Source organism: Gracilinanus agilis, chromosome 3 (assembly GCF_016433145.1).
Source record: "Gracilinanus agilis isolate LMUSP501 chromosome 3, AgileGrace, whole genome shotgun sequence".
Lineage (NCBI taxonomy): Eukaryota > Metazoa > Chordata > Mammalia > Didelphimorphia > Didelphidae > Gracilinanus > Gracilinanus agilis.
The window spans coordinates 55,127,926-55,141,509 of record NC_058132.1 but is presented as its reverse complement, the minus strand read 5'-3'; the positions used below and the strand labels follow the sequence as shown (position 1 = coordinate 55,141,509).

Here is a 13,584-nt window from a genome sequence, read left to right as displayed (position 1 = left end):
GCCTTCGCCCGCTGCCCCCTTCCCCCATACATTGAGAAAGGGGGCTGCAGGGGGGGGGGGGGAAGAACCTGACAAATATGTATAATTATACAAAATAAATTCCCACACTGCTTATTTTAAAAAACCTGAGTCTTATTCTATATATGTTTAGTCCATCACCTTTTTGTCAAGAGATAGCTAGTCTTTTGGCATCATGATTGATCAGTTCCTAAGTCTTTCAGAATTGTTTGTCTTTGCAATGTTGTCTTTGTATGAATCATTCTCCTAGTTTTGCTTTCTTCATTCCTCATCAGTTTCTCATTTGTTATGACATATAATAGTATTCCATTCCATTCCATACATATACTATAATTTGTTCAGCCTTTCCTGGGTTGATAGGTACCCATTTAGTTTCCAGTTGTTTGCCACCACATAAAGGGCTAGTATAACTATTTTTGTATACACAGTCCCTTTTCTTCTTCATTTGATCTTTTGGGAGTATAAATCTAGTAGTGGTATCACCGGGTCAGAGGGATGCACCGTATAGTACTTTTTATTTTCCAAAATGGTTCAATTAGTTTACATTTCTACCAAGAGTACAATAATCTGCCAATTTTTTCACACCCTCTACATTTTTCAGCTTAACCAAACTGATGGGTATGTGGTGGGACATCAAAGTTGCTTTAATTTGTATTTTTCTAATTGTTAGTGTTGTGGGGGGAATCCATTTTTTTCACATAGCTGAAAATCACCTTTTTCTTCTTTACTTTATGCCATCCTGATATCTCTTTATTTTATCTCAGTAGGTCTTGTTTCTTGGCTTACCAATCTTTTGTGAATACTTCCCTCTCCTAATTTTTTTGTGTCCTCCTTAAACAGAGAATCATAGGATCTGAGCATAGGATTTAGGGCACTGTAAAGATAATCTAATTCCTTCCCCTCATTTTCCAGTTGAGGCAACTGAAACCCACTAAGGAAAAGTAACCTTTCTAAGGTCCCAGAGGTAGTCAGGGATAGAACCAGAATGGGAATTCAGTTCCCTTGTTTTTGCCTACTTTCAAAAATAATTCTGAGTAGCATTGCTGAGCATATAAACTGCAAACCCAGAATTGTTCTTTGGTGTTCAGAACTTCTAAGTTTCTGAAAAAAAGTGTCTTCTCATTGTAACCAGTGGCATGTTCTCACTCTGACCTTGTGGCAGGTGCTAATTGGTACAGACTCCATCACAAACCTGCATAAACTGGAGCAAGTGTCAAGTGATGAGGGAATTGGAACCCTGGCCGAGAACTTGTTGGAGGCACTTCGAGAGCACCCTGAGGTGAACAAGAAAATTGATGCAGCCCGAAAGGAGACACGGGCTGAGAAGAAGCGTATGGCCATGGCCATGAGGCAGAAAGCCTTGGGGACCCTGGGCATGACGGTAATGCCACTGCCACCCTGTTCCCTGCCCTTCCTTTCCCTTAACTCACCCCAGTCTGTGTTTGTGCAGCATGGAGCTCTGGCCTACCTCAAACACTTATTGGTTGTGTGTCCACATCTGAAAAACAAGGATGATAATCATTTCTGCACTTCAGGGGTATTGGGAAGAGTAGGTAGAGTGTTTTAAAAACCTTAAAACAAATCTAGTTGTCTGTTGTTATCATCATTGTTATTGTACAACTTGAGCTAAGTAGGACCGATGTTATCCCTGTTTTATAGGCAAGGTCATATTCTAGGACTCAGGAATTCCATGCCCAGATTTGAGTGGGGCTCTAGATTTCAAATCAATGTTCTTTTCTCCTACACCTAATGCTACTGCCTTCTGAGGTCCTCCTTGCCAGTATCTCAGTGAGTAAGGTAGAATTACAGATGCTCAGATTTGGAAAGATCTCTGAGGGAGGGGGCATCTTGATCACACCCAGCTTTTAAGGTTTGCAAAACTTTTTCCTCACAACATCCCTGGAAGGTGGATGGCATATTTCTATCTCTATTTTGGAGATGAAAAAACTGGAGGTCAGCAGGTTTTAATGACTTGCCCGAGATCATGTAGCTCAGAAGCGTCTAGAGTTAACCCTTGAGACCAGTGCTCTTTGCCCTCTACTACATGGCCTCTCATTGCATTGTTATGGTACTTTAGAGTTTTCTTCAAAATAGCCTAACAACTAAGTGTATAGAATTAGGATTCAAACCCAGGTCTCCCGAGTTCAAACCCTTTTTGAGCTCTTTCCACTCTACCCACTGTCACTGGCTCCTTCTTTCCTTGTTTGTCATGTTGTTGATGGGCCAAGTAGGCTATCTTCCTGACTTAGTTGGGACCTTACTTCGTTCCAGGTGAAGGGTAGAGGTGGATCTGAGGCCAGGGACCCTTGGCAGATGCTTCTTCCATTCTCCATGCTTTGGCAGGGAAATGAGTGACATCTACTCACACAAGGAATGGGGTGTTTTCTTGACTAGGGTTAGTGCTCTACTTGCCTGAGTGGCCTCTGTGGAGGGGTAGAACAGCAGAGGAGGCCTATCCTTTTTTTTTTTTTTTTTTTTTTTTTTTTTTTAAACCCTTGTACTTCAGTGTATTGTCTCATAGGTGGAAGATTGGTAAGGGTGGGCAATGGGGGTCAAGTGACTTGCCCAGGGTCACACAGCTGGGAAGTGGCTGAGGCCGGGTTTGAAGAGGCCTATGCTTTTAACTGGTCCTATTGCTCTTCCTTCCATTGCTCTTACATTTATACAGCATGTGGCTTGTCTTAGATGTGTGCTGGCTATGTGACCCTGGGCAAGTCACTTAACTGCTTTCTCAGGAAGTGCCTCAGGTGACTCTACAAACCAGGATGATAAATTGTGGAGAAACTGCCAGCCCAGATTGGGGGAAGGTTTTCTCTGTGTATTTCCCTAATCCAGTGAAAATCACAGGTTACTTTTCTGTTCCCAACTCTTTGTCTTTGTCTTACACTTTAAGGTTGACAGAGCCCTTTGCAAATACTGACTTACTTGAGCTCCCACTACAATCCCATGTGGGGAGTAGTACAGATACTATCTTCATGTAACAGAGGCCTTGAGAAGTGGGGGACTCCACAGATTGGAGGTGGGGCAGCTCAGTTTCCAGGAGCTCTGAGGGTCTCTTTGCAGTCTCCTACCTACCATTTGCCCCTTGTGAGAGACTGACAACACTTCTTAGAAGACTGGTCTACCCCCAGCAGCAGCAGAAGCAGCAGCAGTCGGAGTCAACTGCATTACTCTGCTTTCTCTGGCTGGGTGGAAGCTCTCTTTGACTTTTTCAGCCCTGATTGAAATTTCTTCTACAGACAAATGAGAAAGGTCAAGTTGTCACCAAGACGGCCCTGCTGAAGCAGATGGAGGAGTTAATTGAAGAGCCAGGGCTCACCTGCTGCATCTGCAGGGAGGGCTACAAATTCCAGGTATGGCCAGAGGAAGGTCCCAGAGACTGGGAATGCAAAGGGCTAGTTGAACAAGAACTCCGAAAGGCAGCTTTGACAGACCAGTTTCAGCTTATCTGGGAAAATGGCTTTGGAATCAACTTGGAGGGTGTCCATTGCTGGAAGTGACCATCTCCCTTCTGTGGAGTTATTTTGCCTCATATTCATCCCACTCTCAAAACATGAATTGGAGGACGTACGTACTATACGTTGACTTTGGGTCCCCCTAGTTGATATGGCATAAAGGAAATTGATGTGACTGTCCCGGAATGACCTAGGGAAGGACAATCAATCTCTGCTTTCCCTTTTTTTTTTTTCTTACCACTTAAAACTAGCTTTAATCTTTCTTTGCCTCCAGTAGAGTAGGGACTCACCTGACTGAGAGGCTTAAAAAGTGGCCCATGACTGTCTATCTTGGATTTTCTATTTGGAGAATAGCTTATTTAAGGGCAGATACCCTGGTATGAAGACCTGTTGTACTCCCTGGCCCCCCACCATTATTGTAGGCTCCTTCAGAGTAAGGCATATCATCATTCCAAGAGGGCATTTTCATTTCATTTTCCCACAGATGAGTGAAAACCTCCTTTGATAGCTCAGGTTTATTTCTGTCCTAGTTATATAATGGATCTCTTCCCCAAGTGTTGGATAATCCTGCAAGTGTCCATTCAGTTCTCTGCTAATCCCCCTGCTATCTAAATTGCATGCTTTGTGCTTGGGAGACCAGTGTCCTGTTCTCCTCTATTTAAGCAAGGCCCCCCTTCCCTCTCAACAGTGGAACCTCAAATGCTAGCCTCTTACTTCCTTACTGTCCTTTGCATCCCTGACTAGGGATATAGATATTAGAGACTTCTCACCACTTGTTAAGTTGCTTTTTGCCTTTACAGCCTGCAAAGGTCTTGGGCATTTATACCTTCACTAAGCGGGTAGCCCTGGAAGAGCTGGAGAATAAGCCCCGGAAGCAACAGGGCTATAGCACTGTGTCCCACTTCAACATTGTCCACTACGACTGTCATTTGGCCGCTGTCAGGTAGGGCATGGCAGGCTTCTTTAGCCCTCCATATCATCTGTGTCTTCTGGAAAGGACCTAGGGGTGGACAAGGCATGAGGGGGAAGCCCATGAAATCAATCCAGAAACAGCCAAATAGGGTTTGGGGGAGGCTCCTTGGAATAACAATTCATATTTCTGTAGTATTATAACGTTTACAAAGGTATTTTGTCATATTAAGTCTGGGGAGGTTAATATTATTGAATGTTATCGTCATCCCTTTTTTATAGATCAGGAAAAGGAAACCTAGGGAAGGAAATTTGTCTGTGATGGGCTTAAGGAATTTGGGACTTCAAGACCATAGAGCACCCTTTCTAATCCTACACTATACTGCATTGTCTTATTATCAGAAATGACATTTCTTTAACTCTTGGGGTTTGTAAAACATTTCTGTCACAATAAATCTGTGAGAATGGTAGTATAATTAGTATTATCTTAATTTTTCAGAGGAGAAAACTGAAGATCAGAAAGGTTAAAAGACGTCTGGTGGAGCGGCTAGGTGGCTTAGTGGAATTCCTGGGTTCACTGGCCTCAGATACTTCCTAGCTGTGTGACCCTGGGCAAGTCACTTAACCCCCATTGCCTAATCCTTACCACTCTTTTGTCTTGGAACCAGTACTTAGTATTGGTTCCAAGACAAAAGGTAAGGGTTTTAAAAAAGAAAGACAGATATACATCTGGTAAATGCCAGATCTGGGATTTGAACTCAACTTTCTTGGCTCCAAATTTAATTCTTTTCACATCTAATTGAACCCATAGCTGAATATAGGTAACTTCTTTACAATGTACTTAACAAATAACCATCTACTTTCTGCTTTAAAAGGCACTGGGTTTTAGATAGCTATAGTTATTAGGCAGTTTTTTCCTTATACTGAACCAAAATGTCAGTCATAAAAAAGGCTCTCACTGCTTTTGGGATTCAGAAATCCCAAGTTCCTTAAATCCATCACATCCAAGGTTACTTCCCTAGGTTTCCTTTACCTGATCTATAAGGCAAGCCCTGTGCTAAGCAGCACTTCTCTTCCACTTCACCCCAGAGGTCACTGGGATCAGGAACTTGAGCATTGCCTCTGGAGGTATTAGGGTAGGGGAAGGCAAAGAAGCCCTACTCCCTCCTCAAAGGAACTGACTTAATAATTGCATATCCATGAGGCACTTCTCTCCATGTTTTTGGTATATTTGAAATTTTTATCTTCAGCTTTTTGGTATCATCCTCTTGGCATTATCACCTTCTGGATACTTGGGGAAAAAAGTAAATCCCCTGATCTTGCTGAGAGAATGAAGAGGAACTGTCTCACATCAGGCATTTAGGACATGCTAAACCCTAGAATTTGACCTGGTCCAGGCCTTGGGTTTGAGAGTGAGGAAGCAAAAGCTGAGAGCAGTCAAGCACTTAGGTCACAGAAAGACCAATTTTAACTAACAAGCACCCTTGCCCTCAAGGAATTTACATTTTATCAGAAGAAATGGCGTGTACATATAGAAATATATACAAAATAAATTGAAGGTAATTTGGAGGGATAGGGCAGGCCCCAGCAGCTAGGACTATAGGGGATAGATAATAGGGAACACTTTCTTGGAAAAAGTGGTTTTTGAGCTGAACTTTGAAGGAAACTAAGGGTTGTTCTAGGACAGTGATGGGCAAACTCTATGGCCTGGATCTGGCCCACGGGGAATAGTTTGCCCATCACTGTCCTAGGAGGTTTTAAATGATTATAGGAGAGAGAGAGGATGATTGAGGTCCTCTAGCTCCAGACCTACCCCATGTTGCCTCCTGAATCACGTACTTTTCTTGCTGAGAGCAAGTTGTCTTTTGCAGAGCAAGAAGACTTTTCCAAGTCTACACAACAGCACACATCTGTCTAGTGTTTATGCTCTACAGAATACTTTTCTTGACAACCATTCTAAGACATAGTGCATCATTATGTTCATTTTATAGAAGAGGAAAATAAGTTTCATTGGAGTGAATTCTCTTTTTCACCAGCCAAGTTTGCTAACAAGGGGTAGATTAGGTCTTTTGGGGGGTCCTGGGTTCAAATTTGTTTTTGGACACTTCCCAGCTGTGTGACCCCAGGCAAGTCACTTGACCCCTATTGCCTAGCCCTTGCCACTCTTCTGCATTAGAACCAGTACACAGTATTGATTCTAAGATGGAAGGTAAGGGATTTTTAAACAAACAGAAAAAAAAAGTAGGTCTTTTGTTTTCCAAAGTTTTTTATACTGCCTCCCATGTGTGCTGTGACTTACTGGTTAACAACAAGCAGTGTATGTAAAAAGCCTTAGTATCATTCAGGCTAAGATGGCAGTTCCTTCTGCTCCATTTGTCATTCCTCTTCTATCCGTCTGCGCCAATGACATTGACCCATGAGCTCTTGCCAAGGAGCCAGTGGGATGGATCCTATCATTCTCTTGTCTTCACTTCTTTCCTCAGATTGGCCCGAGGGCGAGAAGAATGGGAGAGTGCAGCCCTTCAGAACGCCAACACCAAGTGCAATGGACTCCTCCCCGTCTGGGGGCCCCATGTCCCAGAGTCAGCTTTTGCAACTTGCTTGGCAAGGTGAGTCTTAAGTTCTTCCTCATCTGTTATGGGATTCCTGGGTAGTAAGGATGTATCAGCTAAGAGCAATCATCATTTTTTAAAATAATCCTTTCCTTCTGTCTTAGAATACATACTAAGTAGCATTTCAAGGCAGATGAACAGTAAGGGCTAGGCATTGGGAGTTAAATGACTTGCCCAGTGTCACATGGTTTGACCCCAGGATCTCCCATCTCTGGACCTGCTGCTCTCCACTGAGCAACTTAGTTGCCCCTAAAACCTGCCCCTCAAACCTGGATGGCAAAGTTTGATGTTTACCCAAGCACCATTTCCCATTACTCATGTCAGGAACAAATTAGATCCCTTTGCCTGTTTGGTCAGAAACTTTCTACTTTGGCAAAGGGTGATATAGGCCACATCTGGTCATTATTCTGATGACTTCTGGGCCTTTCTCAGAGATATCTTTAGGTATCACTACCATCACAACTTGATATGTGGTCCAACATATTTAGAGAACTGAGCCTGTGCAGGTAAGTAGGTTTAGTTCTTCTTGTAGGTAGCATTGCTTTGCCCACCTCTGCCCCATGCCCTTGGAGGGGAGGGGGGGCAAATACTATATAGATAGATTCCAGTCCTCAGAGCTCAATTATGTGGTGTCACCAGCATCACAGTTTAGTAAAGTGGAGATGGAGGACTTGAATGACATGAGGTTATAAGGTGAAAGTTTGTAAAACACTTTGCAGACTGTAGAGTATTATATAATATATATTATACACATCAATCAATTATTTAATTAATTGAAATTCTATTAATAAAAATGTTAATAAACATAAATATTTACTGTTATTGTGATTCAGCCTCATTTAAGTCTTTTGCTTCTTTGCAATAGGGAACTCGGTAAGAGTCTGAAGTGTGGACTTGTTGCTTTATTTCAAAGGACAAAGGGGTGAAGTGGGAATTCTTATTATGAAGATAGTGTTAAAAAAATGTTGGGATAGAAATGGGGGGGGGTGACAAAATATCCTATTAAGGTAGAAAGATGGGAGGAGTGTGACCTTTCTTTTTATGAAATAGTAGGATTTGGAGCTGGAAGAGATTTTGGTTGTTGTCTCTTAACATCCTCGTTTTCCAAGCTCTCCTTCCAGATGAAGAAATGGATGGGTCTTATAAAAATTTATCCTTTGAAAAATTGTCTCCAAATAGCTCATTTCCTCTTGCATAGCTATATGTCTCTGCACAGTAATTTAGTTACTTTAAGATCCACAATAGAAAGGTGAACATTTCATATGCTTTTGTGTGCTTCCTAGCTCCCCTTTCACTTGGAAATCTGTTGCTGATTTGTTTTGTGTGAATAATTTTTGTGGCCCGTAGGCTAAGGGAGACCTGGCCTGGGCCTTGTATGTAGGAGGTCTTCAACTTCTTCCTTTGCAAAGGAGAGATGGTAACATTCTTCTCTTCTTGGTCTTTCTTTCTGCTTTCCCAGGCATAACACGTACCTCCAGGAGTGCACAGGGCAGCGTGAGCCCACGTACCAACTTAACATTCATGACATCAAGTTACTTTTCCTCCGGTTTGCCATGGAGCAGTCATTCAGTGTAGACACAGGAGGCGGCGGCAGAGAGAGCAACATACACCTGATCCCGTACATCATTCACACCGTGCTTTATGTCCTGAACACGTCAGTATCCCCTTCTCACCTGCCTAACTGCCCTCCTTCCTCTCTCCCCAGTTTCCTTGTTCCCCATGCTTTTTTCCAAAGTTGATGCTACTAAAGGGTGGCCATCTACATCTGAGATGTGACTATCAGAACTAGGGAAAGAATGGGATTGGCAGCCCAAATACTGTCCTTGCTTTCTCCATGGGCTACCAGGGATGGCATTCTTAAGCAGGGTTATCAACCCCAGAGCATAGCAGAAAACAGCTGGCAGTGATCAGACTGAGAGCTCATTTGTTCAAGAGAAATGCCTGAGGCTATTGCCTCCAAATTCCTCCTGAATCCACTTGGGCTGTGTGTACAGTATGTCTGCATGTCCACATGTGTCTGGGGGAGTTGATGCTGGGGGGTGCCGGGACAGAGCTAGAAAACACCTGGGAACATCATCTGAAGGGGGAAGGGTAGCCAAGAGAAATAACAGTTTTGTTTATCCAGACCTGGATTATAGAGTAGATAGGTGACATCTAAAAGAAGCACTTGGGGTGCAGAAAAGAACAATTGCAGAGATAATGGACCATCTCCTTGTCTGCTTTACCTGATATCTGCCAGAAGTGACAATGTGTCCAAAGACTAAACCAGTCCCCCAAGTTCAGTTTAGGCAAGACAACAGTCTTCCTTTGCCTTGTAACACTAGTTCTTCCTCCCATTTCCTTGTAAGAGAAGAGTCTGGTCTTGTCATCCATTCTTCATTTAGAAATAGAAAGCACCTAGGCAGGTCCATATTCAAATGCATTACATCACCTGCTAAAATATTTAGTCCACTTCAAAATAGCACTAACATGAACACCAGGGGCTCATTCATTACTTTTGTTCTGCCTTTGGTTTGGCAGAAATCTCCCCATCATTTCTCTCCTCGTTATGGTGGGGCCTCCCATTTTGTGGGGAGAAACACTGAGGCTCAGATAGGGGACCTAGGTAATTAGCCTGAAATTACATAGGAAGAAATTCAATTTTAGAGCCCCACACAACTGTTCATGCCACTTGCCCAGCTGTGAATTTAAGAACAGAGACTTGGTGGGGTCCAGGTGACTTTGGGTTTAACCACCCCCAAGGCCAGACATGTAATCCCTTATCAGGATATTCCCTTTGCCACAGCAGAGCACTACCTTCTCTGCCCTGAGGTATAGAGGGTAGTGACCTAGAACCATGGATCAAACTCTGGTAGAAATAGATCCTTACTGACAGCTATATTGACTTTATCTTTATTTTGCCAATCTGATCCTGGTTTGCTGCATCTGTGTTTACCAATCTCTGGCTTAGACCATGGATAGAAGAAAGGTAGTGGTAGTGCCTTGTCCAGGGTGACATGATTAGTCAGGATGTATCCCCCCTTGAACCTGACTCTAGTTCTTCCTCTCTCTGATCTGCCCCAATGGCATGCCTTTTGCCAGTTAGCTTTACACTGAGGAAAAATCCTTCTTTTGCAACAGGTTGCAACCCCATCCAGATAGTTCATAAATGTGTACCCTTGTTGGTAACAGACACTTGGATAACAATGTAAAAGCATCACTGGATGGTGGATTATCAGCATATGTCTTCATTAGGGATAAGGCTAGAGATGATCTCTGCATTCCAGGGAAACCAAACTCTTGACTCCATACTGAATAGTAAAGCTAAACTAGCTTGGAGAGGTACATCCTGGTGCCCCACAGGCATTTGGGAAATGAGTATATACTCAAGTTTAGACTCCTCTCTAAATTTCCCCCGTTCATGAAACTAAAATTCTTGGATCCAAGGCTCTCCTCCAACTTTGACACATCTGTTTTAAGAGTTTCGTTCAGCTGTGACATTCTAACACATTATGTTTTTAGGTCCCTTCCATCTCCCACATTCTATAATTATATCCTTGGTTATTGTCTGAAAAGTAGTAGGGGAAGGAAACAGTGATGTTTTGGGGTTTTTTTTTTTTTGCTTTCCCTCCAGTTTCCCAGAGACCACTTTCTTAGGGGGCCTGCCATCTGTGCACCTGATTTCAGGATGCCTTACTTAGAAAGGCAGAGTAGGGAGGGAGGAGAGAGAAGGCACTCTTGGGGGAGGAAATAAGATGTAAAGAGAAAGGAAAAATGCCATGAAAAGATACAAATGTAGCCTAAAGAAAGTTATGTAAAGACTTGGGACTACTGGGCAGGGTGGTTGGGGCACAGCATCAGCCAGCCTGGGAAAAACTCTAGAGGAGGAAATTTAGTATGAAAAAGAAGGAAGTTTTGGCCAGGCCCTGGTTTCATGTATTTTGGGATGTCTTTTGTATTACAGAACCAGGGCAACTTCCCGAGAAGAGAAGAACCTGCAGAGCTTTTTAGAGCAGCCCAAAGAAAAGTGGGTGGAGAGTGCCTTTGAAGTGGATGGGCCCCACTACTACACTGTTCTGGCCCTCCACATCTTGCCCCCAGAGAGATGGAGAGCCATCCGAGTGGAGATTCTGCGGAGGCTCTTGGTGATCTCCCAGGCCCGAGCAGTGTCGCCAGGGGGAGCCAGCAGGTCAGTAGTCTTAGTCTCGCCTTTCTCTTTTGTTCCTTTATGAAGTGGCTGCCCTGTGGTCTCCCTGTATTTAAGAGTTGCTTAGCAACATTTATGTACTAAGTGGAGGAATGTTTATTTGATTCAGTAGCCAGTGTTAACCCTTTCTTGATCTGTCAGCCAAATTCATTAACATTGAAGCTAGTATCCATGCCTGATGGTTAGCTATTACCCTTTACAGTATTGTTGTTATTAGATGACTGCAAAGTTAGACCAAATATTCTTGCTAGTCAAAGCTCCAGAATTTAAGCCAAACCAGGTAGGTATCACAAGATGTACACAAGCAGGGAAGGGAAAGAACCCTGAATCCTGGGGTAGAATTACTTTGCTATGTTATGTTAGACTCCTCAATCAACATATTGTTTGTTTAATGCTTATTACATAAACAGCATTGTGCTAGGTTCTGGGGATTAAAAATAAAGGAGGCAAAAAGAATTCCTCGGTGATGTTATGGGGAAAAGGTGGGAGTTCACCATGTGTTGTATGGGGATAAATGACTTGCCCCCAGGGTCATTTAGCTCTAGGAAGTGTCTGAGGCCAGATTTGAACCTAGGACCAATCCTGTCTCTAGGCCTGGCTCTCAATTCATTGAGCCACCCAGTTGTCCCCTTATAGCTGAATCTTAAAAAGAATCAGAGAGATCTAAGAGTCAGAGGCTGGGAGGGGGGGAGAGAGCATTCCAGGTGTAAGAAATCCTAATTCATGCAGAGGCACAGAGGCAGAAACAGAAATGTGTTATGTAGGAAGAACCACAAAGGAGGCCAAATATGGCTGGATCCTGGGGTATGCAGAGCAGAGATTGGGTATAGGGAGATTGAGAGGGGGGGGGGCAGGTTATAAAGAACTTTGAATGCTCTTAAAGAGGACTTTGTCTGTGATCTTGAAGGGAATAAGAGGAAACTGCTACAATTGAGTCAGGGAGAGATGAAGTAGTCAGACTACTCTTTAAGAAAATCATTCTGAATATTCAAGTGAATGAATGAAAAATGGAAATGAAGAAGGTTTAGCAGTATTGGATTTTAAACTGTTATAAAGCAGAAATTATCAAAACTATCTGATACTGGCTGTAGATCCGTAGAACAGAAGAGACATACTGCAACTAAAAGATTATAGTAATTATTTGACAAAAGTATAGATCCAAATATTGGGGTTAAGAGCTTACTTTTTTGGTAAAAATTGCTGGGACAACTGGAAAATAGTTTGGCAGAGACTAGGTATAGACTAATGTCTTATACTATTCACTAAGGTGAGATGATACATGACCTAGGCATAAAAGGAGGTAAGGAAATTAAATGATCATATTTGTGGTTAGGAGAGGAATTTATGGGTAAATAAGAGACCGAGAGCATTGTGAGATATAAATTAGATAATTTTGATTATGTTAATGTTAAATTAAAAAATTTCTATATAAATAAAACTAATGTAGCCAAGACTATAGAAGAAAAACAGAAAATTAAGGAAAAAATTTCGTAGACAGTTTTATAGATAGAGGTCTCATATTCTAAAGTATATAGAGAACTTTGTCATATTTGTAAGAATAAGAGCCATCTCCTTTTTAAGTGTGCAAAAGATAAAAACAGTTTTTGGATGAAAAAATCAAAGCCATATGTGTAGGTATATGAAAAAAATCTTTAAATCACCAGTGATTAGAGAAATGCATATCAAAATAATTCTGAGGTTAAAACCATCAGTGGCTAAAATGATAAAAGAGCAAAAAGGCAAGATTGGGAAAAATGGGAACAGTGATAACAGTTTGTTGTTGTTGTTGTTTTTTAAACCCTTATCTTCTGTCTTGGAGTCAGTACTGTGTATTGGCTGCAAGGTAGAAGAGAGTGGTAAGGGTAGGCAATGGAAGAGGGGTCAACGGGTCAAGTCACACAGCTGGGAAGTGTCTGAGGTCAGATTTGAACCTAGGACCTCCCGTCTCTAGGCCTGACTGACTCTCAATCCACTGAGCTACCCAGCTGCCCCCAACAGTGATACACTGTTGATGGAACTGTGAACTGATCCAAACATTTTGGAGAACAATTTAGAATTATACCCAGAGTTACATAACTTTATATCCTTAGAACCTAGCAATACTATTGTCAGATCTGTTTCCCAAGGAGATCAGGAGGAAAAGGAAAGGAACCCATATGTTCTAAGATATTTGCAGCAAGTTCTCTTTGTGGTGGCAAAGAACTGGAAATAGAGGGAATGTCCATCAGTCAGAGAAGGGCTGGACAAATTGTGGTATATGATTGTGATACAATATTACTGCACTGTTAAGAAATGAGGAGCCAGGATGATTTTTAAATAAAACTTGGAAGGACCTATATGAAGTAATAAAGAGTGAAAGGAGGAGGACCAAGAGAACATATTATATACAGCTAAAGAATTAGTA

General features: G+C 42.3%; 1 protein-coding gene across 1 annotated transcript in view; it reads left to right on the top strand.

Moving 5' to 3' along the window:
• Positions 1-13,584, top strand: part of UBR4 (ubiquitin protein ligase E3 component n-recognin 4) — a 161,355-nt gene that overhangs the window by 133,770 nt on the left and 14,001 nt on the right. Inside the window, exons 94-99 of the mRNA XM_044668702.1 lie at positions 1,181-1,399; positions 3,258-3,371; positions 4,274-4,416; positions 6,866-6,991; positions 8,454-8,648; positions 10,938-11,162. Of these exons, the coding sequence (XP_044524637.1) occupies positions 1,181-1,399; positions 3,258-3,371; positions 4,274-4,416; positions 6,866-6,991; positions 8,454-8,648; positions 10,938-11,162 (1,022 nt within the window). The remainder of the gene's footprint in view (positions 1-1,180; positions 1,400-3,257; positions 3,372-4,273; positions 4,417-6,865; positions 6,992-8,453; positions 8,649-10,937; positions 11,163-13,584) is intronic.